This window comes from Microtus ochrogaster, assembly GCF_000317375.1.
Source record: "Microtus ochrogaster isolate Prairie Vole_2 chromosome 14 unlocalized genomic scaffold, MicOch1.0 chr14_random_1, whole genome shotgun sequence".
Lineage (NCBI taxonomy): Eukaryota > Metazoa > Chordata > Mammalia > Rodentia > Cricetidae > Microtus > Microtus ochrogaster.
In genome coordinates, this window is record NW_004949096.1 from 34,299,107 (window position 1) to 34,326,007 (window position 26,901).

Here is a 26,901-nt window from a genome sequence, read left to right on the forward strand (position 1 = left end):
GTACCTAACATTCTCTTCTTTCCCAATTCTCAATCCACTGTTTTGTGGTGGCTCCTCCCCTTTCGCAAAAATATATCCGTTGGGTCTTCTCATTTCATTTCCTATCATCTACTACTGCACAGTGAGAAGCCCAGTAGCCTGCTTCCAGTATCCACGACATCACTGTGGCAAATCCTGCTGACCCTATCTTGATTCTGTGCAATCCACATTTTAGCCCTGTAGTGTTTCTACCGTCTCTACGCCTTGTTCCATGCATACTTCCCATATTACCTTGAAAGCATTTATACTTCCAAATGTTTCCCAACTCACTTGAAAAAAAAAACCACAGAAAACAAAATTTCATTACTTCAAATAATAAACCACACATAATTGGCCCTTCCTGCTCCAGTCAGATACACTTACCCCATGCAGGAGCCAGTTTCCCCTACCCCTGCATTTCTAGCCTCTTCTTTAATTAAATGTGAGATTTAACTTTCATTTGGTCATTTTTCCCTCCATTTGAAATTAACTTATTTGCCTCTCCCCACAGAACTGTGCTCTCTGGACAAAAGAATAATTTGTCTATGGGCATTCCTGAGCCTTGGTACAGTCCCTGGCATGCAGCAGCACTAAGCGAATGCCCATGAGAACAATGCAGGGTGTGGAGAAAGCATGTTCCCTTCTGCGCTGCAGCACATGGGCATCCTTTTGTAACTGCTGCAGGATGAAGGCTGCATAAAGAAAGGGAATGGCAATGTCTCCATGTCAGCCCTATGGTAGCCAACCAAGCGCAGCGGCTTACCTACACTTGCCTACAAGTCAACTGACTCCAGAACCCCAGTCACTTTAAATACAAAAATATAAAACTTTAAATACGTTTCCAGGAAAAACTGAGACGCTTCCATTCATTACTCTGAAAAATAAAGAGTTGGGAGCCCAGAACTATTAGGTACAAAACCGGCTCAAAACAACAGGCATACATAGTCTTAGGGTTTCCAAGGCTGTGATCTATACCATGACTGAAGGCAATTTGAAATGGAAAGGGTTTTGACTTTCAACAGTTCAACCCTGAGAGAAGTCAGGACAGGAACTTAAGCAGGAACCTGAAGGCAGGAGCTGACACAGAGGCCTAGAGGGGGACACTTAACTCATGGTTTATTGAGCCTGCTTTGTTTTTCAGACAACCTGGCTGTCCTCAGAGAAATCCACGGAAAATGGGACTAAAGGCACGAGTTCCACTGCTTGGTGAGCCTGCTTTCTTAGAGCATCAGGACCCCAAGGCTGGAGATGGCATCACCAATCAAGACAACACTCCAGACTGCCTATAGGCCAGTCTTACAGAGGCATTAGTTCCTCTTACCAAATGAGCCTAGCTTGTGTCAAGTTGACGAAAGATTAGGTATATGTACATGTGTACACCCTCACTAGGCTGATGGTGCCAAGGCCTAGTGTGAAAACAAGTTGCTAACCTGCAAGTTCCATCTTGGGAGACTTAGAAAATGATGCCGATTTTCAATATTCACCATGGAATTTCAATCATACAGTTATTAGTCTTTAAGTTCTTTTGACTTTCAAAGATAGTTGACTGCACTACCACTGTACTTTTGAAATTTAGGGTTGGATATAAAACTACATCCAAGGAATTATTTTGGATATCTAACAAATTCCTAAGGTTTTATCTTATTTTGATATCATAGCTCCTAAGATGACCTATTTAGGCAACCACATTAGGGGCCTGGGAGAGCATACTGTTCCCCTACTTCTTTCCTTGTATTAGTTCCCTGCTTGGAAATACATAACCTTACACAGGAGTGACTCAAGAGGCATTTGTCTGCAACATGAATCAAGACTGGGTAGATTATTCGACAACTGGCCATGAACCAGAGCTACAGCAATCCTACAAAAGAAAACTCTCATCTTCAAACCAAAGGTCTGAACTTCTTAGCACTATTTTCTGAAAAACATTCTCAAAACACTATTTTACAGAAGTGCACACTGAAATAGTCAAACCTATCTCCTGTACAGCTTAAAATCACTGTGCCGTGACTGAGAGCCCAACAGAAGCTTGGCAGGAAGCAGATCGCACCACTTGTACTACCAATAAAGCATGTGTATTTTCAGATGAGTTAAAAACCTCTGGCACCTAAACATGCCACACACCGTGAGTGTCTTGCACCCAGGGGTTGATTCTCAAGTGTTGACTTGTGGGTCTTCTAACCATCCCCTGCTGGGTCAGTCACCTACTTCCTCCCACCCAGTTAGCGAGATCAGCATAAACAAAACAAGCATTCCTGACAGCATTAGTCATGGAACACAATGTAAAACTCGCTGGCTTTCCACCCATCACTCCGCTTGGTTTGAGGAATAAACATGCCAGACTGAATTCTTGATGCTTTCATGAGTTGATTAAAACGAATAGCTCTTAAATATATCTCTAAACGTCACACCTAATCTTCATTCATGTCAGCAAGATGCAAGGTTTCCTTCTTGCTGTTTAGGTTTCAGGGTTCTCCTCAGTGTACCCACCTGTGTCTTTGTGTAAGCGGGGACTTTCACGAGGAGGCACACAGTGTTCCCAGATCAGCACCACTATGCAGTCTCGTTAGTATGCGCCCCGGCAACTGGCTCAAAAAATTCTCAAGATTGCTAAGATTTAAAAAGGTTTAATTTTTGGAATTCTGGAGAAGGTAGTATAGTAGTTATGTCATTTGAAGATATTATGTTTCATGATATTAAGCACTACAGATTAAAACTGGATGAATGTATCTACTGTTGATGTTAAGTATTTCTTGGAAAGTTAAAATTTGGTGACTTGTTTCCAAATCTTAAAATCTGTTTTTAGGTAATGTCTTAGAAATGAACATGGTTCTCTATAAACTGCTTTTTTAGTATTGTCTGAAAACATGGAATACTTGAAAATCTTTTAAAAAGAAAGTTGACAGCTCTAGGCCTTTGTGACAGGCAAGGAACTGAGTTCTATATGTGTGTGCACTGGCTGAACAGGTTTCTGGAAATACACATCACTTCCTAGCTCACATTTTCTGTCCCATGTCTATTGCTCAATTCCAAATGGGGTGTGTGGCAGATGTCTCGAAAGTAAATGGCGCTACAACGGGAAGGGTTTTCCTGCCCTTTCATGAAGACTCCCCATTCAGTGATCTAATTACTTTGATTCTGAAATAAAGACGTCTGGGAACAAATTAGGATTTAGAGATTTTTGTGGATTTTTTTTTTTATTTTGGTTTGAGGTAGCTCCATTCTGTAGCCCAGGCTAGCCTCAAATTTGCCTTGTAACTCACGTTCTGAGGCTTGACATCTGACAGTTAATGTCAAATCTTAGTTTTGTCCAGTATCTTAGCTCAAACGGTGTTTTTTTTTTTTTTTTTGGTTTTTCGAGACAGGGTTTCTCTGTAGCTTTGGAGCCTGTCCTGGAACTCCCTTTGTAGACCAGGCTGGCCTTGAACTCACAGAGATCCACCTGCCTCGGCCTCCCGAGTGCTGGGATTACAGGCGTGCGCCACCACCGCCCGGCTTCAAACGGTGTTTCTTTCAAAATGCTAGAGAACCTGGTGTGCCACTGCAGGCATCGACTCCCAGCACCGCAGTGGGAAAGCAGAAGGATGTGGAGTTCCATCCCAATGTGAGATCTTGCCGGGTGGTGGTGGCGCACGCCTTTAATCCCAGCACTCGGGAGACAGAGGCAGGCGGATCTCTGTGAGTTCGAGACCAGCCTGGTCTACAGAGCTAGTTCCAGGACAGGCTCCAAAGCCACAGAGAAACCCTGTCTGGAAAAACCAAAAAAACAAAAACAAAAACAACAACAACAACAAAAAAAACCCACCAATGTGAGATCTTAGAGAGAGAGAGAGAGAGAGTGTGTGACAAAAATGTTAGACATTTTACAGTCAAAAAATCTCATGGAATGAACAATGCCAAATTTTGCTTTATGCCGTCAACATTCATTTTAAAGAACTAAAGAATCGAAATCCTTTCAGGTTTACTAAAGAAACGATGTACATAGTTCTGAGGTCTTTCTCTTCATCAGTCACTCTACTGTGCACTCACAAAATTATGAACTTTGGTCCTGTGAATACCAAGACCAGAGACACACATTTTACATAAAGTAACCAACAGCATACTCTGTCACCAGCAGCCCATGGAAAGGGGCTTCATTTCAACTACCACACTACGAAACCAGGCTCTCGGCTCAGTCAGAGGGATTCATGCACTTAGAACAGCTATTCTCATATCATGAAAAAGTTATGTTGCATTAAGATGTGAGAATAAACAATTTTACGCTAATTTAAGAGCAAGTGAGAAACAGAAATCAGCTCTTGTATTAAAAACCTCAGACCACTGTAGATACCCCAGGTCGCTGTAGATAGCCCAGACCGCTGTAGATACCCTAGACTGCTGTAGACAGCTCAGACTGGGGCAGATGCCTTAAATAGATGCCTTCAACTGGTGTGGAGTATCCAACCATGTTTAGGAATTTAACAACAATGAGATGAATGTAAAATAGTGAAATTTCACCTCTATGAAAACTGACACATGGAAAATTCCCGAAGAAAAGAAAATCTCATTTTGAGTTAGGACATGTTGTGGGACTGATACACAGATGTAACTGCATGGTGCTGCAGTTTAGGATCCAACTGTCAGTGTCATTACAGAGTTGGCCCAGATCCCCACAGGATAACAAAATCCTGCCTTCTAGAGACCAAGGCACACTGCCGTAAGCAGTGAAGGCTGCAGAGCTGGGCACTTCAGGAGCTGGAATAGCACACATTACCGAGGTCCTCTGAGTTCTGGTTGTCACATGCACACACCTGATACAGGCACAGAAACTTGTCATTTTTATTTGGGTAACAAAGGGTCTCCAAATTGTATTGGAAAAATAAATCCTAATTAATATCACTCCTGTAAAAAACGAGCACACTTTTCACAAATGATTTCTGTAGAAGAGAAGAAAATACACATAGTTTGAGAATATCTTTAACTTTTTATTCCCTACCATTGACATTTGTCTTTCGTCTTCTTTCAAGGTTTTCTACAATTTCCACCTTATATCTGTATTTAATACTGCTTTATTCTGCTAGACATTAACTGACTGCTTTCCTAAATCTAAGGATTATATAGTTTTAGTATAAATATATATCACATATTTTCGTAAAATTTTGACAAAACCAAATAAGCATGCCTTGTTTTAAGTCCATGCTCTTTCTAACTGTTTATAAAATCTGATTTAATGATCAAAATTCTTGGTTGCCACTCTTCAGTCACACAGCCTTCCTCTGCACTGCCACTCATGGTTCACAATAACGAGCACTAGGAAAACCAAGGACACTGTGTTAATCTTAGTTCCTTCTTTTGACACTATATGATGTGAGCTTAAAAAAAAAAAAGAAAAGAACAAGTACATCCCAAACTGAATACATTCAAATGAGCCGAGTTCTGTCACCATGGAAGGCCAAAGTTCACTGTTAACTATACTGCCACTGCACACAATACGTGAAAATTATTTTGGGATTGCTTTCAAAGCCATCTGCATACTTTCTGTATTATTTAAATTTAGGATTTTTTTTTTGAAGCTGGTATTTGGTGCCAAATAAGGGTGAAGACAGACAAGCTTGTTAATACTCTTTCGAACAAGGTACAAACAAAAAGTTAATAGCGCATTAAATTAACTTTGAAATTCTCAAAGAGCAAACGCAATGGTTGGTGGCTGACATTAGAAAATAACCTTCTAGCATGGTCACTATGCAGGTAACATTCACTTCGCTGTCTATGTTCTGGCATATTTGTTTAAAGTGACATTCTGAGAGTTACTATGTACTCTTTTTAAAAGAAATACTATTCTTAAAAAAAGAAATCGCAATCCTTTAAAGTATCACTGTCAAAATAAGTGCTATGCAAGGGCTCTGTTAGAAAGTAGTTCTTACTTTATCCTTAAACACTAGTTCTAAAAACTTGAAAACAACTTATTTGCTCTCAGGCTTTTAAATCTTAACTGAAGATAAAATAATCTGAAATTTCTAAGGTACTAAACAAAAGAGCAACCCCAACTGTAATAAAAACACATCAAGAACCAAGCTCCAATTTCTGAGCTGCACTGTTTATTTTGCTGCTTGAGCCCTAGGTGACAGGCGCCACTGGGAGGACGGTCATCTAACCTTTACTAGCTGCAGGGACAGAAATAGACGGACACGTTTTTGGAGAATTGACATTTTGCAAAATGCAGCAAACGTTTTCATTTATACATGTGAAAAGGAAGTGTTCAAAAGGGTATGAATTTCAAGTTATTGCAGGTTATTTGTGAGAGAATTTCTGCAGGAACAACATGTTTAAATTTAACCAACAGTAGCGTGTCAGTGTGTTTAAAATCATGACAAAAATCTTCGTTCTGGTCATGTTGCCCATGACAGATTACTACGGTGTTGTATGTTTAGGGCAAGATGTCAACACAGCATAAATCCCATGGTGTTTTGGTTTTCTTCTGGAGATTAAAGCTGTTTTTCTTGGGATAAATGCAGCAGCAAAACACAAACCAGTTGATCAAAAAAGCACTTCTGCCATAACTCCAACCACTTTCAGGACACACCAACCCACAGGAGTTCTGCCTTTCCAGTCCTTAAGGATCACATCTCTGCACTGATGCCTTAAGCACGCCTGCAAAGCTTGCTCTCCGTTAAGCCAGTTTACTGACCACAGCCTGGTTCAGAGAATTTAGTTGGTTGGTCCATTTATCTAGTGCAGTATATCGGGCACCACCCCTCTTCTGATGATCCAGTTCAAGGAGCTGGTTGACTTGATCAATTCGGCCATGAATAGTGCTGGAACCAAATAAGAAAACAAAGTCTCCACTCATCTCTGCTAAGCACATTCCACAGAACACACCACCAACAAACACAACATACAACCTGTTTGCCTACTTGTAATGAGTAAATTTAGTATTATTGTTAGTTATACCACAGTGTCTTAAAAAGACATTAGATGTCAGCTTTACCATTTTTTTCTCTAGACTAATCTACATCATGAAAGATAATGATACTGGCCATGCTTTCAAAGCATACTACTTTTAATAGCATCCAAACTGTTCTGTAACAGAGAGTGCTTACACCCTATAGGCTGGACATGGTGGGCAACTTTAAATCCAGCACCTGAGAGGCAGAAGCAGGTACCCTGGTCTACATAATAAATCCAAGGCCAGTCAGAGCTACATGATGAGACCCACCTCAAAAAATATCTCTATCTATCTATCTATCTATCTATCTATCTATCTATCTATCTATCTATCTATCTATCTATCTATCTATCTATCTAGAACTATCCAGAAAATAATTACTATTTCTTTTTCTAAGTTAAAAAGAGGTGTTCATGCCACACTGCACATGTGAAGGTAAGAGTACAACTTTTGGGAGCTGCTTCTTTCCTTGCACCATGGGGTCTTTTGGGCGCTGCCTCAGGTTATCAGGGTTCTGCTGTGAGTGCTTTAACTTGCTGAGTCATGTCACGGGCCCAGTCAATAGTTTCTTAGCAGTGTGTAAGTCATATATCAAATGAGAAATCTGTCTGAAAAATGACTTAGAACCTTTCCAGAGATCATGTGTTCAGTATGTTCATTCATTTACAAATGAAAGGGATCACATATAGACCTTGTATTAGAAAAATCATAGCCAGTTTTTTTGTTTTGTTTTTTAAAATGACAAATCAACAACTGAGTTGCTAGCTTTGTCATCGCAGCCCAAAATTTATGGTTACTGTGATGTGTGAAAGAGAGTGTTCCCCTAGGCTCATACATTGAATATTTGTTCCCCAGTTGGTGGAATTGCTTGGGAAGGATTGGGAAGTGTCTTAGAAGGGTGGGCTTTAGGTTTCAAAAGACTAGGGCCATTCCCTGTGTCTCTCTGTCTATCTCTTATTTGCCAATAAAATGTGAGCCCTCAGCTATGTCTTTGCTCCATGATCATGGAGTTTATTCTCTTAAACCACAGCCCTAGTAAATGCTTTCCTTTCTACGCATGACAGTTCCTTCCCAACATCTTGCAATTTAAAAAGGTTGTCAAGGGAGAGGTCAGAGGTTAAAAGCACTTGATGTTTTTCTAGAGGACCCGAGTCCTAACACAGATACTCAGTGGCTCATACCATCTGAAATGCCAGCTCCAGGGGATCTAACACCCTCTTATAGTTTCTGAAAGTACCTGTACTCATTCATATGCACACGTCAGACACACACTAAAAATCAAAACAACAATAAAAACCCAGCAAAGTACTTACTTATCCAGTATGCACTGCACCAGCAGGCTTTCCACATCAGCAACGTCTATGTTTAACTCCTAAAACAAAAGATTTCATTATATAATTCACCAGTTAACATTTAAAAAGACTTCCTGATTTTACATAATCATTTGGCTTTAATCTTCACCACTAAAAGGAAACATTACTAAAGGGAGTTTCATTTTTTCTCCTTCTTTACCAGGATAGTGATTTAAGCCAAGGCTCCATACACACTCAGGCAAATGCCCTCTTACTGAGTTACCATCCCATCTGTGAAGACATCTTTTTTTTTTTTTGAATGCTCCTGGTCATTGAACCTAGTAGGGTTTTGCATATGCACAATACCAAAGGGATATTTCCAACCCTTTTTTTTCCCCCCACATTTAAGATAGTGTTTCAATAAATTAGCCAGGTTTTGAGTTTATAATCCTCCTACCTTAATCTCCTAAACAACTGGGATTAGATTTATGATTTCAGACTTAGCTTGAGATTTTTAAATAAAATAATCATCACATCAGAACATCTTCTAGAATATGAGCATGATAAAAGTTAATTCTGTCACCCTTTGGTGCTGGAGACTGAAGCACTATGAACCTGTGCTCTGTACTGAGCTATGCCCTCAACCCTCTTCTAACTTCTGGAATTCAGGCCACTCTACATCTGCAGTGGTTGGACTGGACCTTTGTTAATGCTCTACTCTCTTCTGTCTGAGAATAAGGGAATCTTAGAAGATGGAGAGATATGTAATTTCTCCCATACGTTAAAAATCTTTTCTGTTAATGCCATTTCCATTAAATAACATTGAAAAATTCACACTAAATTTAAAGTCTTGGGTGGGCATGGTGGCACTTGAAAGGCAGAAACAAGAGGATTAGAAGTTCAAGAACATCCTCAGCTATACAGTGTTATATGAGTTTAAACATCCTCAGCTATACAGTGTTATATGAGTTTACACAAGCACACACAGAGTAAGAAGTTAGATTAGGCAACATGAAATCCATGTTTCAAAAATATTTCCAAATTGAACCCTAAAATCATATTCTACTTAAAAAACAAAAGCTACAAGTCCAAGCTAGTCACTTAAAAAAAAAAAAGCTAGGTATACTGCAAGTGTAGGCAGAAATCAAACACTAAAATCCACAAATACCTTAGAAATAAAAGGAATATGTATTCTTGTGTAAGGCTTAATTAACTTTATGAGCACTTGTGTTCTGATGTTTCGTAAAAGCTCTGAAAGACAAAGAGAAAAATAACACTGTGAATGTCTTTATGAATCATTTAAGTACAAGCCATGTTAATTAACTATACGATTTACCTTCCCAAACCACTTTGCTTTGTAAAGACACAAGTTGTTCCTATTTTAGAAATCCTGGTGTGGCAAAAGCAGCCTGGATGCTTCTCTCAGTTTCTGGTTCTCTGATTATATTTATGTTGCAATTCTTCTAAAATATTTTTGTCTTCTCAACATCCACAGTTCATCATTCACTTAGCACTCAACATACCCTGAGAAGTTCTGATGCATCCCGGCTGAATCACCCACCCTAGGGCTCCCACAATCCAATGCATTACATCTTACACTTTCATTGACGCCTATACACAATCTGCACTATGGAGCCACAGTTGTCTTGGAACTCACTGAAATGCACCTGCCTCTGCCTTCCTAGTGCTGGATTAAAGGGATGCTCCACTATGCCTGCTCCATACACAATTCCTCACACACAACCGTCTTTTCAAAAGAAATTTATGACTAGAGTGGAGTTCACAGATAATGCTTTTATATTTTTCTGTATTAACAAAGTTCAGTACCATCCCAGGCTCATAAAAGAAATAAAAATCTATTGAATGAAAAAAAATGCAAAGTAGAGAACAAGAGACCATTATATTCTGATGGCTTTTTCAAAAGTTTCTGATGCATCTGACATTTAAGTATTTAGTAGATTGCTCCTAATATTCATTTAAGCACCCTCAATAGTTCTTAAGTTTGTTTCTCAACACAAGGTTTCTCTGTGCAGCTCTGGCTGTCTTGGAACTCCTTCTGTAGACCAGGCTGGCCTTAAAGTCAGAGATCTACTTAGCTCTGCCTCTTGAGTGCTGGCTTTAAAAGTGTGCACCACCACTGCCTGGCCCTCAATAGTTCTTAACAGATGAGAGCACTGGAGTTGTCAGAGGCTCCGACACAGAAACACAGAAAAAAATTCTGTCTGTGGCAATTCAGTAGAACTTATTAAGTCTCATTTCCCCACTCTATAAATACTTCCCACCGTTAGCTTCTGCTCTAGAGGAAAATCATTTCAGTATCATCTATGGGTAGCAGTGTATTTTCACAGGCTTTCGACAAACCTTAAAAACTAGGTATAGATCTAAGCATCAATAATCAAATTGCAGCATTATTTACTTTAGAATAAAAAGGTAAAGGAAAATGAAAGCTATGTGCAGACCTGCCTGGTATTCATATGGAGTTTGCTAGCTAGTGATATACAGTTTCATATATCATGATAGCACTTAGAAATACTTCTGTCCTTTGCTAGGGCAATTTAATTCCATGTAAACCCATTAAGAAGCATGTACTTGACAACATCAAATTCAAGCAGCTGACTACACACCTTCAATGTGTTCTCTTATGAATGGGTCATCCATGATGTTGCTGTGATTTGTTTTCAGAATCTTTTCAAATTCAGTGATGTCATTATTCTGATAGGCACTAATAGAAAAAAAGTATAAATGTTGTCACATATGAAGTAATATGTCACATCATAATCCAGAATCTGCTCAATGCTTATGTGCAAGAACCCAAGTTTACTAATGTTTCTGTCACAGAAGTCAGAATTAAAAATACACATACATAGCCTCCCAAAAAACATTTCCAACACCACATAAACAAGTTTCCCCCAAAACTTTTAGGCTTATTTGTTTTCTAAAGGAAAGAGTAAATGAATCTTTTTGTTTGGGAGAGGGAATGTTATACAGATACATTAGTAATTTAAGATTAATCTCAAATCTTTGTTTTGTTCAAAGTTGATAATAAAATGTTTATTATATTAGTTGGTGTTTTCAATTAAATTGTGCATTTCTGATCCCTAATTGTTATAATGAAACAAACTAGGTTTCATGCACATTATCGAACAAAGGAACTTGGCCTTGCCTTTCAAATAAGAGAGCACATCCTTTCTGGAGAAGATATGGAAAATACAGTTTCCTAATTTTTATCTTCTAGAAAGCTACCAGCAACTGCAAACACTTTTCAAAAGGCTTGACTCTCACACCTTCCTAGCCTTAAAACCCCACCAACCTATATAGCAGAAACACACGTGACAGGAATGCCAAATGAGCACACACAGAGGACACAGAGATGGACCCCCTGTTGCAGAAGGCCACAGGCTGATTTATGTCTGTAACTCTCCTTTGGGACCTGGCACCTACTCTTCAAACGACTGTGTAAGGCACTATGGGATTGCTTAAGGTGCTGAGAAGGAAGAAGCCAACCTTCTGGAATGGCACCACTGTGTGCTTTCTATGTAAGACATATCATCAACCACTCTGCACGCCCTCTGCTGTGCTTCCATCTGTTGGGTCGCAATGTAACTTCATGTTAGGGGCAGGTGATTCAAGTACTTCAACAGCAAATATTTTCCTCTAGTCTGCTGGCAACTGACTAGGAAGATAAAATTAGGAAGTATTACTTTCTTACCTACCCCAATACACTGTAATGTACAACAGGAGGCATTTTCAAGTAGTGAAAACATTGCACGTATATTTTACCTTACATACACCTATATTTTAACCAAGAGATTTTCTCATTACGTAGATTTTATTTTTATTTACTTGTTTGGGTAAAAGTGAATCATTACAGTAACTTTTTGAGTTTTACTACAGATGCTTCATTGGGATAATGAGATATAATAAATACAGCACAATTATTACTCTCTAAAGTTGTAATAAAGCAATTTTTTAATGCATTTTATTGTACTTAGCCAATTAATATAACATTAATTTCTAATAAAAACTTTCATTATTTCCTTAATTTTAATTGATGTTTACCAAGCCAATGCCATAAACAAAATATTTTAAAAGTATTGTCAGGTGGTGGTGGTGGCATACGCCTTTAATCCCAGCACTTAGGAACAAAGACAGGCAGACCTCTGTGTGTACAAGGCTAGCCTGGTCTACAGAGCAAGTTCCAAGACAGCCGGGATTGTCACAGAGAAATCCTGCCTTGAAAAACCAACAACAAAAAAAATTTCAAAAAAAGAAAAAAATTATTAATGTTAAACATATTTTAAAAGTATCTCTAATGTTACATTTGTAGTCAAATAAGCTCAAGATAACGTAACAAATGTATAAAATTAAACCACTTGAAATAAGATTGGAGAAGTGCTCTTTCACAATTAAAACAAACCTGACTTGGATTGTGGTGGCACACGCCTCTAATCCCAGCACTCAGGAGGTAGAGGCAGGCTTATCTCTGTGAGTTCAAGGCCAGCCTGGTCTACAAAGCGAGTTCCAGGACAGGCTCCAAAGCTACACAGAGAAACCCTGTCTCGAAAAACTAACAAAACAAAATAAACAATAACAACAACAACAAAAAAATCCAAACCTGATTCAACAAACATGTAAATAAATGCAAGCAATGGAAGAATATATTAATGTAGAATGTAAGGTATTTATAGCAAAACTTCTCCCAAAGACTTGAGTTTTACTTATGATTAAAATTAAGGTTTCTTTTTCTGTTTTTGAACCAAGGTCTCACTATGTGGCCCCAACTGGCTTGGAACTCACTATGCAGACCAGTCTGGCCTCAAACTCACAGAGATCCTCCCACCTCTGCCCCTCAAGTGTTGAGAAAGCATGCTTTTTATGCCTCTTATTACTGAAAATCTTTGATTTGATTTATCTTGGACCAATTCACAATTTATTTTAGACTTAAGGTAGGCAGAGCTATTAATATTGAGAAACAAAGTTTTGAGATATTTACAACTAGTTAAGACTGTCATATATGTCACACACACAAACATATGGTTAATAAAAAAAAACCATAAATGAATAAAAAAGAAAAAAGAAAACCAAGCTGGGCCTGGCAGTACAGGCTTCCAAGAGGCCAAGGCAGTAGGATTACAAGTTCAAAGCAAACCTTGGCAGCTGGGTTTACTCTCCCATACTGGAAACAAGGAAAAAATAAACACAAAACAACAAACCAAATAAGACTTTATACATAGTTCGTGACTAACAAGAAATAGCACAATGGCTTCTAAAGATAAAATGACATGAACTTTTGTGCCTTTTACATAAGCACACGAAACAACAGAAGCCGACTACCAACTATTCTCTGCCCCCTCCCCTCTGTGAGCTGCTTTAAAGAAGTTTGCTTTGGGAAACATAAATCTTACCTTACTAAATTTGTCATTGCTAGAATTTCTGGATCATTTTTATACGGTTTGGCCTAACAAAGAAAAACAAAACAAAACCAAATTATGTATGTGTATTGAAAGAGTACTGATCAACTAAGAAGAGAACTGAAGAAAGTAGACATACCTCCTGTGAGTCAAATGGATTTATTCCTGATTTCATTAGCATATTCGCTAAGACCAAATATTTTAAACAAGTGGTTCGTCTGGGGCTTCCTGATTCATCATAATTCTTGAAAGCTTCAAAAAAATCAGTGTGTGCCTTTTCAAATTCACCTTCTCTCAAGTGCATTTTACCACCGCATTCTATAAAGAATAAAACAGGAGAAAAAGGTACATTTTCAGCTCAGCAATAATGAGATTAATTTATGGAGATAAAATGAAGGCAACTGCATTGGCTTTTGTATGTTGTGCAAGGTAGCCACCAAGCAGTGATGGGTTTAACTATATATCCTGCATAGCAGCCCTGGGCTATACCCAGGCTTTACACATTCATCACATAAAGCAAGTTCACTGTAGATCTTTACTGCTTCTACCGAATAGGAAGTAATCTTTTGTCATTAAAAATCACAACTGTTACACTGATAATGTGACTTTTTAAAATAGTACCTTTACTGCTGTGACCTTCTTGAAACAAGGGACCCATACGAATCTCTAACAGATTACACTATGACTTTCATACTTTACCATTTATGGTCAGTAAAACAGAAACAATCTAAGAACCACTCAGTCCCATGCAATGACTCCAGGTATCATCCCTTCTACTTCTCTCCAACCCAAACTTGCCTCTGATGACACCCATGATCAGTGGGTGCGGGATAGCAGACTTGATGTGAAGTGATTGCTCATACAGGGCTTTGAGCTTTTTGTTGTTCTTCTGCGCTGTGTACATTTGAATCTCCAGAGCATAGATTTCTAACAACTGAGTACCTTTTTTCAGGTCATCTTCTCCATCATCAGTCTAGGAAAAATATTTTAGACAAAAGAGAATGCAAGGACAACTGAGTAAATTTTATTGGCATTAATCTGGGAACCTTATATCCTCTCGGTATAGAAATTCATTACAGATTTACTGCATCATGACTAACTGTATAGTGACCAAAGGAGCCTTCATATGTTTTTACTATGTTGCTACTGGATAGGGAAAAGGGCACCAGAAGTTTTTATGAGTATAAAATATTCATTTAAAGAAAAAGACATTCATTCAATCACTCAAGAAGAAAAACCATATGTGCACCTTAAGTGTATGATTGTGCATTCCTGTATCAGGTGTCGTCATTTTCTGCCTTGTCTCTTGAGACAGGGTCTCCCACTGAACCTGAAGATCACTGTTTATTCAGTTAGGATGGTGGACAGCAAGTCCCATCGATCATTCATCTTTTGTCCCCGTTTCCAGCATTGGGGTTACAGGCATTCATGGCCACACTGACCTGTGGATCTAAAATTGTGTCTCCATGCCTACTTAACAAAAGCGTTCTTACTTATTGAACCATCTCCCCAGACCTATATATTAAAATTTGATGTTGGAAGGCCTGTGCAGTCAAGTCATTCATCCTTCACATGGTTAAGGAGAGAAGCAATTCCCACAAGTTATCCTCTGACCTCAATGTGCACTCTGTGGCATGTACATGCTTGTGTACTCTGCACCCTCTTAAATGTAATTTAAAAAAATTAATGTAGGTTTGTATTTTTTATATTTTAGGAGGTATACTAATAGGCTTCCTTAAAACTTCACAACTGCTTTAAACCCATATAGTCAATCAAGAGGAACTTCCCAAGTGCATATAGAGAAATAAAAACTTTCTCATCTCAACTTTTCTTCAGTATGTCAAGGAAATCACAAAAGATGCTCTCCAAATGTGGCCGCTGGATAGTATATAGCCTACAGTAATATAGCTACTAAACAAAAAATACACTAATTTATTGTTCCAGCTTTGAACTTAAAATGCAGTTAGTTATCCACTAATAAATTATAGCCCTATCTGTTTTTACAGTTTCTCTCACATCAGACACACTAGAATACACACCGCGTGTGCTATATTGTATTGCAGACATATAGATCACTCCAAAATCTGAGAGTAATGCTACAATTGACTTTCATGTCATGTATTAGAATATAAAATATCTTTGTTATTTATACTTATAAAGAGTTCCTCCCCCATATTCTAGAGCAAATAAGTAAATACCAAAGCTTACTATGTACTGCACGATACCACACTGCACAAATTTACTACATATTAGAAGGGGCTTATTTGCTCACTGATAACTATATCTCATTCTATAAAGGGTAAGAACTGAAGCAAGCATTTGTACCAGAGGTTCTCAACCTGTGGGTTTCGACCACTTGGGTCGAATTGAACAACCCTATTACAGGCGTCATGTATTAGCTATTCTACACATTAGACATTTATACCACAATTCATAACAGTAGTAAAATTAGTTATGAAGTAGCAATGAAAAGAATTTTATGGTTGGGGTCACCACAACATGAGGAACTATATTAAAAGGTCGCAGCATTTGGAAGGCTGAGAACCACTGATTTAGACAAAAGTCTAAATTTTTTTGGTTCTCAGAAAAAAAAAACTCAGTAAAAGTCACCTTACCCCCAAGCAAAGCCTCCTTATACAGCCCAGGCTGACCTTGAATTCATGATCTTTTAAAAACTTCTTCAAATTTAATTTTTGGGATGGATGCTTGAACACAAACATTCCTAAATTAATTGAATACTATCATTCTATGTTTTTTTATCACAATAAAATATTAGGCAAAAAAAAAAAAAGATGTTACCTGACAAGACTGATGTAACTGGCGTAAAATTTTCTGAAGCTTTCCATATTCTTCTCGTTCTAAATATAATTTTCCAAGCTGTTAAAAATTATGAAGAGCAAACGCTTTTAGCGGGAGGTATGTATACTTAGGACACTTTACTCAAGGACCCGCCCACTCTTCAAAGGAGAACAAATGCAAATGTTACCTTTGTGTTTGTCTTAAACCACAGTCTATCATTCTTAGCATCTTTCAAAGCTTCCAGTGTTGTTTCATAAAATTCCTGCAGTAAATCCATCTGACATAAAAAATCAGAATTCTATAATTGTAAACAGCAAATTTGTACCTGTTAATAAAGTTAATTTGAACAAACTAAAAGTGCATCTTTGAACTTAACACACTAAGATATTTGTTTCTTACCACATGTCTTCTATAGTCCAAAATAAGACAGACCATGCTTATAACTGCTAAGATGCTTTTGCTTGTTTTATAAACCCAAGAAATGTATTTTCTCATGTAACTACATGACCATAAGTGCTAATGCTATAATAGTCAGGTTTGTCCTTCCCAACCTAATCACACACTTTATACCAACAGAATGATATGCTATACTTTTACTAATATACATACATTTTATTTGCTCAGACTTTATAATCTTCTAGAGGAAACACCAAGCAGACAGACAGACAGACAGACAGAGAGAGAGAGAGAGAGAGAGAGAATATAAACATACACAGCAGCACTCCTACCAAAATGGTTTTGTTCTTTTGTTTTGAGATAAGGTCTTGCTCTATAGACCCAAGCTTGTGGTGAGTTTACCTTAACTTCCTCAGTGCTGGGATTACAGCTGTGAGCCACCACATCTCATGTATGTCTTAGAATAGTCCTATCTTTTCTCTCAAATTGTGAATTAGAGCCGGGCGATGGTGGCGCACGCCTTTAATCCCAGCACTCGGGAGGCAGAGGCAGGCGGATCTCTCTGAGTTCAAGACCAGCCTGGTCTACACTGCTAGTTCTAGGACAGGCTCCAAAGCCACAGAGAAACCCTGTCTCGAAAAACAAAACAAAACAAAAAAAATTGTGAATTAGACAATTTAAATGAGGGCTGTATAGCTCTCAAGTCACAGGGTAACCTTGGAGCTGATGGAGGAAAATGTCTAGTGTAATTTTAGGTGGTGGTTTAATCACTACCAATTCACTAATTCGTGTGACTGTGTGTGACAGAAAGCATTATTTTCAACCGTCTTAAGCTCCTCTGCTAAGTCTCTTCTATTCACACCTTTGTTCCTAGTATCTGGATCCCTAAATCTCTATGTACCCGAGAGGAAAGAGAACCAGGAGAGCAGGGGAGCCTGCCACTCTCAGGAAAGTGCCTATTTACTCAGGATTACTGATGGTATAGAATAAGTTAGGATGCTACCCACACAATATTGACTTGGCCTTTCAAAAGGCAAAAAGCTTGCAGATAACAGCAGACAGAGAATACAACCTTCAAGTTTTAAAATATTCAATCTATCCCTCTAACATTTGGCATAATATTTATAAACATAGTACCACAAAATTAATGATACCTTTTTGTAAGCACCAAAAAAACATTCTCCCATTTAATTTAGTTTTATTTATTTAGATACAATTGTCTTATGTAGTTCAGGCTAGCCTTAAACTCACCTTGCTCACCATCAAGGATGGCTTTGAATGCTTTCTTATTCCTACTGCCCCCACCTGTCAAGTCCTGGAATCACAGGCATGTGCCACCAGGCAGGCTGGCCACATGTAACTTACTCTAGAATATCATCCTAAGTGACAAGGCTGCTACTTATTTTCAGAACACATGTGGAAAATACAAAAAATGGCAATAAGCTATGTCAAGAAAGAGAAATAACATCTGGTTAAAAAGTGTGTGTGTGTATGTTTGGGGCGAGTAAAGAGGCTGATTCTAAGAACACTGGTCAGGAGCAGAAAAAGAGATACTAAATGATATAGAGAATATCTTGTGTTCAAATACCAGAGGGTAAGAAAGCTTTAAAAAAAAAAAATCAAGTAAAGCCGGGCGGTGGTGGCGCACGCCTTGAATCCCAGCACTCGGGAGGCAGAGGCAAAGGATCTCTGTGAGTTCGAGGCCAGCCTGGTCTACAAGAGCTAGTTCCAGGACAGGAACCAAAAACTACGGAGAAACCCTGTCTTGAAAATCAAAAAAAAAAAAAAAAAATCAAGTAAAAACAATCACAAAAAGGAATGAAATACATAAAACCATCACTGCCTTTGTCAATCACCACATTCTAGAAGACCATTCAATCCCCTTGCCCACCTCCCTCTATCAGCTGTCACCATGCATCCTTGATTATGGAGCGCCTATTGAGACTGTCACAGGACAAGTTCTTCTCAAGGAACTTAATCTAATCAAATATCCTAACTCGACTGATGTTCAGTATTTTACGCTCCCAATGGCTGAAGTGAAGACTAGTGGTGCAGCTTCAATGGTGAAAAAACTTGCTTAGCATGTTCAGTGCCTAAGTTCAGATGCAGATACAAATTCATCAAAAACAGAGCTAAAATAGGCCAATGGAATATGAATTGAATACAGGTCTGCCCAAGTTATTTATAGGTAACATTTAAGGATCTAAAGATACTATAAAGAGATTAGCCTGGATTGATTACCTTTAAATGTTAAATAGTATCAGAATGAAGAAAAAAGCATTTTTGAAACACACTAGTAATTATTAACTAGACCCTTTCTTTTCTAAAAAGCAAAGTTGTGGCAGCCATGGTGGCACATGCCTGTCTATCAGCACTTGGGAGACAAAGCAGGGAGGTCTAGAAGCCTAGGGCCAGCCTTGACCTCTCAGCTAGTTAAGAGGCCAGCTTGAACTACATGACAGGGTCTCCAAAAGAAAAGCAACCATCACAGCGGCAGCATCTCCAATCCACAGAACCCGACTTTAAATAACACACTGACAGCTCAAAAGGAAAACCCGAGTCTAACCTGTTTAGAAGTGGAGATATAATCAAGGATAGAATTAATGGACTTTTCAGAATAGTTCCTGGTGACTGCACTCCGAATATAGGTCAAGAGTTGCTTATATCTGTTCATCATTTCTGGAAAGTTTGTCTGTGAGGAAAGAAAAATGCATGGTTGAAGACAGATCTAGCACAAACCACTGCCCACTGAACTGGACTTTGCACAATTCACGATATGCTCTTGTAAAGGAAGAAGAGCATTACAAACATGTTACCTTACATATAAGATGACACAAACCAATGTCGAATTCAGACTACTAAACAAATGACACTTGCATATTTTCCAAGTTTCAAATATTACTCTTCAATACACACACATTTGATTAGGAAACTATTAAGATACCTACTAAACAAAAGAAGCAGATTTAACTTTCAAATGTTGTGTGCCACGGACCGGCTCAGGGGAGCCACTCAAGACCATGGGAGAAGCAGGGTCTTGGTAACAGGAAGGCACAAGTTCGGCGAATGACAGACAGACACAACACACAAGAGAGTGGTTGGAATCTGCTGCGATTTTACTGAATTCATGTTTTTATTATATAGTATTCAAACAAAGAACAAATCAGAAGGTCATGTGTCATTGGTTGGCACAGTATGAAAGCTTCTTTTAGTCACATCAGCGATATTTAAGAAAAGTACATTATTGCTGGGAGGTGGTGGCGCACGCCTTTAATCCCAGCACTTGGGAGACAGAGGCAGGCAGATCTCTGTGAGTTCGAGACCAGCCTGATCTACAAGAGCTAGTTCCAGGACAGGCTCCAAAACCACAGAGAAACCCTGTCTCGAAAAACCAAAAAAAAAAAAAAAAAAGTACATTATCAGGAACAGGTGTTAGACATAAAGCATCCTTAGAAGAGGAAATCTTGTCCTTGGGACTGTAAACCTCAGACAAGTGGTTTCATCATATGAATAAAAAGTTTCTGTCTCATTATCGCTATCATGGCCCTTCCTCTTCCTAACCCTTTATTTCATCTTCATCTAGTGACCAAATATACTTAATCAGTTCTCTGCACCTGTTGAACTATACTTTTTAATACCTTCTTATGCAGCAGACATCATGGGGGTTGGGATCTAGCAAGCCTATCCATAAAGTTCAAAGTAAAATATAACAGTCTTTGTCCATCAACATTAACCCATGTATTCCCTTGCTCATCATACACCCCGTGTATGACAAAGGTTCTGCTGTAGTCTTATACATTCCCATACTGTGCTTCCTTATCCCAGAGCTGTTCCTTGTCTTGTATATATATATATAGAATATCATCATTATAAAAGAGATTATGCAAAGCTCATTTTCCACATAGCCAGCTACTCGAGAAACCCGCTTATGCCTCAGTGGTGGCTAATACCGGACTGCCTGCCACTGACCTCCAGGAAGCCTAGACCCATAGGACACGTAGCTCCCGTCCGGCATAATGACATATGTCATGTCACAGAGACGACACTGGAGTTGGGTGTGGCATTGTGGTTAATAACTATGCAGATATCAACTATTTCTCCCCATTACATGTTTCATTTCTCTCTTGAACTGGTTGGCTTTCCATAAGTCTCAGGACTCATCTCATGTAAGAATATTATTGCAGGGGCTGGGGAGGAACTGGGAGGAGCTGAGAGAGGGGGAACTGTACTCAGAATATATTGTATATTTCAATTAAAAGAACGAAATTATCTCACACAGGGCCCTACTCCATAAGACACAGTTAATGTTGCCACTGCAACATTATATTGTATGGCTGTTTATAAGCTGCGTTGGGTTATTCCAGGAAATGGAAGATCTGGAGAAACAAAGGGATAATAGTGAAATGTCCAGCACGTAGATATTACAGGAGTGTACCAAAGCAAATCAATGCTGGAGTCTAACTGTACAATCCCGTCTAGTCCCTACACTCTTTCACTGCTACTAACCTCTTTCCTTGAGTTGTTTCTTTCAGAGAAATGGTGCATTAGCAGGTATAAATATTTTCTTCTGGTTATTGGGGTAAGGAATAAAGGAAAGATAGTTAGCTACAGGTATCTTTTTCTGACTATGGAAGTTTCATGAGGACATAACTAACATGGACTATCCTATAAGCAACCTAATAAACATAAAGTTACAGAATGTATCTTTTAGAAAGAAAAGGATGGTGAAATAAGATTGTCTCAACTTTGGCATACATTTTAGTACGAAAACAGGATTTCAGATAAAGGTACTTCTGAACTGCTCTTGCTCTACTTTAAGGTCAGTGCTGCAATTTGAATGTGAAGTGTCCCTGTAGGCTTGTGCTTGAATACTTGGCTGGCAAACTGATAAGACTGTGGGAGTTTAGGAAAAGGATTCAAGTTCTTTGAGTGACAGCCTTAAGGTAATAACCCAGCCCTACTTCTTGCTCACGCTTCTTTTCCTGGGTGCACAGGTACATGACCAGCAGGTGGTGCCTGCCACCATGCCATTCCTGCCTGCTGTCATACCTTCCTCGCTATGACAGACTGGATCCCTCTGAACTGTAAGCCACACACACAAAAAGTCCTTTCTTTCTTAAGATGCTTTTATAAAGGGAATATTGAAGCAATGAGAAAATAACTAAAATAATCATTCCCCTCTCCCCAATTATTTGTGAGGGTGTATAAAATAGAATTTGCAACCATGGCATGGATGTGGAAGCCAGAGGAGAGCTTGTGGGAGATGGTTCTATCTTTCTACCACATAGGTCCCAGGGATTAAAACTCAGGCGGTCAGACTTTGTGACAAGAACCTTTCTTTACCTGATCATCTTGATGGCTCTAAGACACCCATTTAAAAAAGCTATATTAGATGGAATGGTAGTGCATACTTTTAATCCCAGCATTAAGAAGGCAGAGGTAGGTGGATCTCTCTGAGTTTGAAGTCAGCCTGGTCTGCATAGCGAGTTTCAGCACAGCCAGAGCTAAATAGATATAGACTTTGTCTCAAAATATAAAAGAAAAAAGAGAGAGAGGGAAATTAATAAATATATATGAACAAAATCAGGCAGGAACCTTAAAAATTATGTTAACTGTAATTAAAGATTGAGAGATTAAGTAAACTGTACACAGAGTAAGTGAAACAGAACTTTTTAACTATACTGCCTAACACTGCACAGCCACACAAGTTCTACTGTGGTTCCTACTAGAAAGTGAGTGCAGACACTGGTGACTACTCTTGAACCAAGTCTCCTACTTAAGTGTGACAGAAGCAAATGGCAAACCAGGAAGACAATACAATGATATAACTAAACCTATCTTATCTTTTCCAGCTCTGTTCAAAGTAAAATAGAAAAATCAAGTCTTAAGGGCAGTTCACTGTTTAAATGGACTAATGCCAAAGCCACCATTATATGTGAAGATAGCAAGTTTTAAAGGAATCATGTTTTCTTACAAATTACAGCACCTTAAAAGTTGACATTCAAGCCAGGTGGCGGTGGCATAAGCCTTTAATCCCAGCACTTGGGAGGCAGAGGCAGACAGATCTCTAAATTCAAGGCTAGCCTGATCTACAGAGTGAGTTCCAGGACAGCCTGGGCTAAATAAAGAAACCCTGTTTTAAAAACAAACAAATCAAAAAAAGTTGACATTCAGCATTTAATGTTATCCTATTTTTTTGTTAATTCAAATCTGGAAGAGAGCCGGTTGTGGTGGCGCACGCCGGTAGGATTTGCTGAAGGAGGCAGAGGCAGGAGGATCATGAGTTCGAGGCCAGCCTTAGGAAAAAAAAAATCTGGAAGAGATTAGTCACCTGCTGCTTCTTCCATATTTCCCTAGGTCATTAATTTAAATGTAGAAAACACTGGTGTAATATCACTATAAAAATAAACAGAAAGCATAGGGGCTTTGTGCAAAAGTAGAACCAGAAAGGGTAGATGCAACACAGATGTTTCCTTTGTTAGCTAGATTTAAGTTACATATATAAAATATTAACAGTGCACATGTTTTGAATGGTTCTGATATTTGGGGTCAAAGACTTGAGCTCAAACATTTTACTGATAGTTTCTGTAGGAGAGGCTCAAGGAGCCAGTCTTACTAAGGATGGATGACACCACAGTCAAACACAGACTTGGTATCATATGTGGACATAGATGATATGCAGTCCACACATGGACAGATGTCAATGTAATGACTTCAGAGGAGGAGACACTGATAGTTTCTGTAGGAGAGGCTCAAGGAGCCAGTTTTATTATGGATGGGAAATGACACCACAGTCAAACACTGACGTGGTATCATATGTGGACATAGATGATATGCAGTCCACACATGGACAGATGTCAATGTAATGACTTCAGAGGAGGAGACATACGGGGTATGCTGCAGGAGGCTTGCATGCAGTTACTCAGGTGAGTTTAATTTCTCTAACAGTAAATCTTACCAACTTGAAGTTAATCTTGATCATCTGTTTCAGTGCTTTGAACCCCCATTCTCCCTTCTCACCTTCGAGCTCCAAAACCTAAAACAGAGAGAGTTTTAGAATGGACAACCAAGGTATCAGTCTTTAATTAATTTCTATAAGCTATTCATGAAAAATTTCACTAATTGTCAATGTAATTTTTAAAAATATTGAGAGAGAGACTTCTTGGGATCCTTGGGTAAGTGAGCTGACTCTTGAGCTCTGTCACATAAAAGGACTTACTTGATTATGCAGGCCCAGAAAGGATTCCCCTACCTGAATCTTTAGTAAAAGCCACCACTGTTCAGAAGTCAAGAAATCAATGTGATCTGTTCCCAGAAGCAACAAGATTAAAGGAATAATAGTGCCGACCACGAGATTGTTTCTCTAGTTTGGTTTTCAGGACAAGGACCCTACTTCCCAATGGAGTTATTAGAAAAGACAATAGGAAGCCTTTCTGAAATACATGCTTATCCACAATGCAATCCTGACTGAATTATCACAAATACCAGACACACATTTCTGAAACAAATTACTTTGGATTCAGTGAACATGCTATGGTTTGGAAATAAAATGCCTCCTCATGTGTTTGACACTTGGTCCCTAACTGATGGTGCCGTCTTGGGAGGGTAGAGCTTAGCCAGAGGAAGTGAACCACTGGAACTTGCCTGGGGAGCTGTAACCCAATTCCTCTTCAGGCCCCAGACTCCCTGCTTCTTGGTGTCTTAGTTGCCTTTCTATTGCTGTTGTAAGACACCATGCTCAAGGCAACTTACAGAACGAAGTGTTTAATTTGGGTGTACTGTTTCAGAGGGTTAGAGTCTATGGTAGTGGAATGAGGGCATGGCAGCAGGACAGCTGAAACCTCACCTTGATCCCCAAGTAGGAGGCAGAGAGAAAGAGATATTGGGGATGGCATGGACTTTTGGAACCTCAAAGCTTACCCCCAGTGACACACTTCCTCCTCCAAGGCCACACCACTTAATCCTACCCAAGAGTCCCCAAGTGGGGACCAAACATTCAAACATATGAGCCCATGAGGGCCATTCTCATTCACACTGGTCTACTGAGTTGGAAGAATCCCAGTGACATGCTCTGGCCAATATGGCTTCCCTGCTATGAGGGATATCCTAGAGTGAACAGAAATAAATACTTCCATCCTTGTTTTTGGTCAGATACTTGGTCACAGCAATGAGAAAAGTAACTGATATAGCATCATTAAAAACAAACAAACAAACAAACACCCCCCCAAAACTTCAATACATAAAATCATTTGGAAATATAAACCTTTTGAAAGCTGCTCAGTGCTGCTTTTGGATCATCTTCTTTCAATGCTTTGGAATTATAGTACTGATTTTCCAAATCCACATTGGGCTCAGAGTTACTATCTTCGGAGTACTCCTGTATATTGGAAAAAGAGATAATAAATGAATAAAGAAACTCACAAATGGCACTATAAAAAGTGAATGCTACTAGGAAAAAAAAATTTTGTATGAGCAAAAAAATGCTTCTTTGCAAGCATGAAGACATGAGTTCAAACTCCCAACATGAATGTAAAGAACCAGGCATAATTGTGTAAGTGCCTGTAATTCTATGTCATGTGGAGGGGTGAAATGGGCAGAGAGAGGAGGATTGCTGGGGCTTGTGGCTACCAGTCCAGCCCTAGGTTCAGTGAGATGAGGAAACCTGACAGCACCCTCTCACTTCCACATGTGCATACACTACACATACACACCACACAGAGACACATTAAACAAGTAAAAAAAACCCCAACAACTTCTGTGAAATTAACTATTTAACCTTTGCTTATATTGCTTGTTGGTCTTTTTTTGTTTTTCGAGGCAGAATTTCTCTCTGTAGCCCTGGGCTGTCTTGGGAGTCACTATGTAGACTGGCCTTGAACTCAGAGAGACAACAGCTTCTGCCTCCTGAGTGCTGCTATTAAAGGCGTGCACCACCCCCACTTAGCGTATATAAAAGCTATGTGGACTGTGGAGATGGCCTGACAGGTGTGTGTGCAAGTCAGAACATGGCCTGTCAGAGCCTCTCCTTCCACAGAAATCCTACGATTGAAATCAGGCTGTTAGGCTCTGTGGCAAGTGCTAACCATCTCACTGGCCCAAAAGTATTATTTTAGATGGCCACAAAACAATCATTTTCTCCTCACCTACAAGTCATTACAAAGGGATAAGTTTATATCAAAAGAACGGTACTGGAGGGAAAGAGAATAAACATAAAGGCATAAATATTAGTTGTTTTAAATTCAAATATAGTTTATTTCTTCAAAAAAATACACATGGGCCGGGCGATGGTGGCGCACGCCTTTAATCCCAGCACTCGGGAGGCAGAGGCAGAGGCAGGCGGATCTCTGTGAGTTCGAGACCAGCCTGGTCTACAGAGCAAGTTCCAGGACAGGCTCCAAAACCACAGAGAAACCCTGTCTCGAAAAACCAAAAAAAAAAAACAAAAAAAACCACAAAACCCCAAACAAACAAACAAACAAAAAAAAAACCACATGGAATATTGTAAAGGCAGAGGCATGAAGAAGTTTCACTGAGCACAACGTTTAGGAAGCTCTTACTTCAAGATGGCCTTTTCAGTGGCTTTGTAATGCATGCCCTCTGCAGAATGAGAACACAAACGCCACTCATTCTCACAGACTAAAGACCTAAGTTCAGTTAGGCTTAACACTTGAAACTCCACTGCAACACTTCCTTCAGGGACAAGACCAGACTGGGTAAACATATTTCATAATGATTCCTTTTCTTCTTAACTCTTGTCACTTAGAAAAACTAAGAAAGGTTGTTTTTTTTTTTTAAAAAAAAAAACAAACAAACAAACTACTAGAGAAGAAACAAACCAACTGTCTATCACAGTGACAGAGGTTGTAACAGTAACACTCCAAGCTGGGTTTGAAAGACAGATGGGCCCACTACCTAGAAGACAGGTGAGGTAAGGAGCACAGTGCAGGCAAGAGCCGCACATAACACGAGGCAACACAACAAGCGTTCACAGCAACACTCCCAATTCCTGCTCTTCAGCCACACACTTCTCTACCAAAGAAAGTTTATCTTCCACAAGCAACAC

The 26,901-nt window shown here is 39.1% G+C and overlaps 1 protein-coding gene across 2 annotated transcripts in view; it reads right to left on the reverse strand.

The window, feature by feature from the left end:
* Positions 1–4,812: 4,812 nt before the first annotated feature.
* Cops2 (COP9 signalosome subunit 2) overlaps positions 4,813–26,901 on the reverse strand; it is a 29,613-nt gene continuing 7,524 nt past the window's right edge. Inside the window, exons 2-13 of one of the 2 annotated variants that reach the window (XM_005364404.1) lie at positions 25,102–25,215; positions 23,797–23,874; positions 19,405–19,530; positions 16,630–16,719; positions 16,443–16,520; positions 14,442–14,616; positions 13,783–13,961; positions 13,638–13,690; positions 10,857–10,954; positions 9,401–9,483; positions 8,254–8,312; positions 4,813–6,809 (exon numbers count right to left, since the gene is read on the reverse strand). In XM_005364404.1, the coding sequence (XP_005364461.1) occupies positions 6,665–6,809; positions 8,254–8,312; positions 9,401–9,483; positions 10,857–10,954; positions 13,638–13,690; positions 13,783–13,961; positions 14,442–14,616; positions 16,443–16,520; positions 16,630–16,719; positions 19,405–19,530; positions 23,797–23,874; positions 25,102–25,215 (1,278 nt within the window). In that variant the 3' untranslated portion in view covers positions 4,813–6,664. Of the gene's footprint in view, positions 6,810–8,253; positions 8,313–9,400; positions 9,484–10,856; positions 10,955–13,637; positions 13,691–13,782; positions 13,962–14,441; positions 14,617–16,442; positions 16,521–16,629; positions 16,741–19,404; positions 19,531–23,796; positions 23,875–25,101; positions 25,216–26,901 lie in introns of both variants that reach the window. The other variant, XM_005364403.1, reaches the window with a different exon arrangement.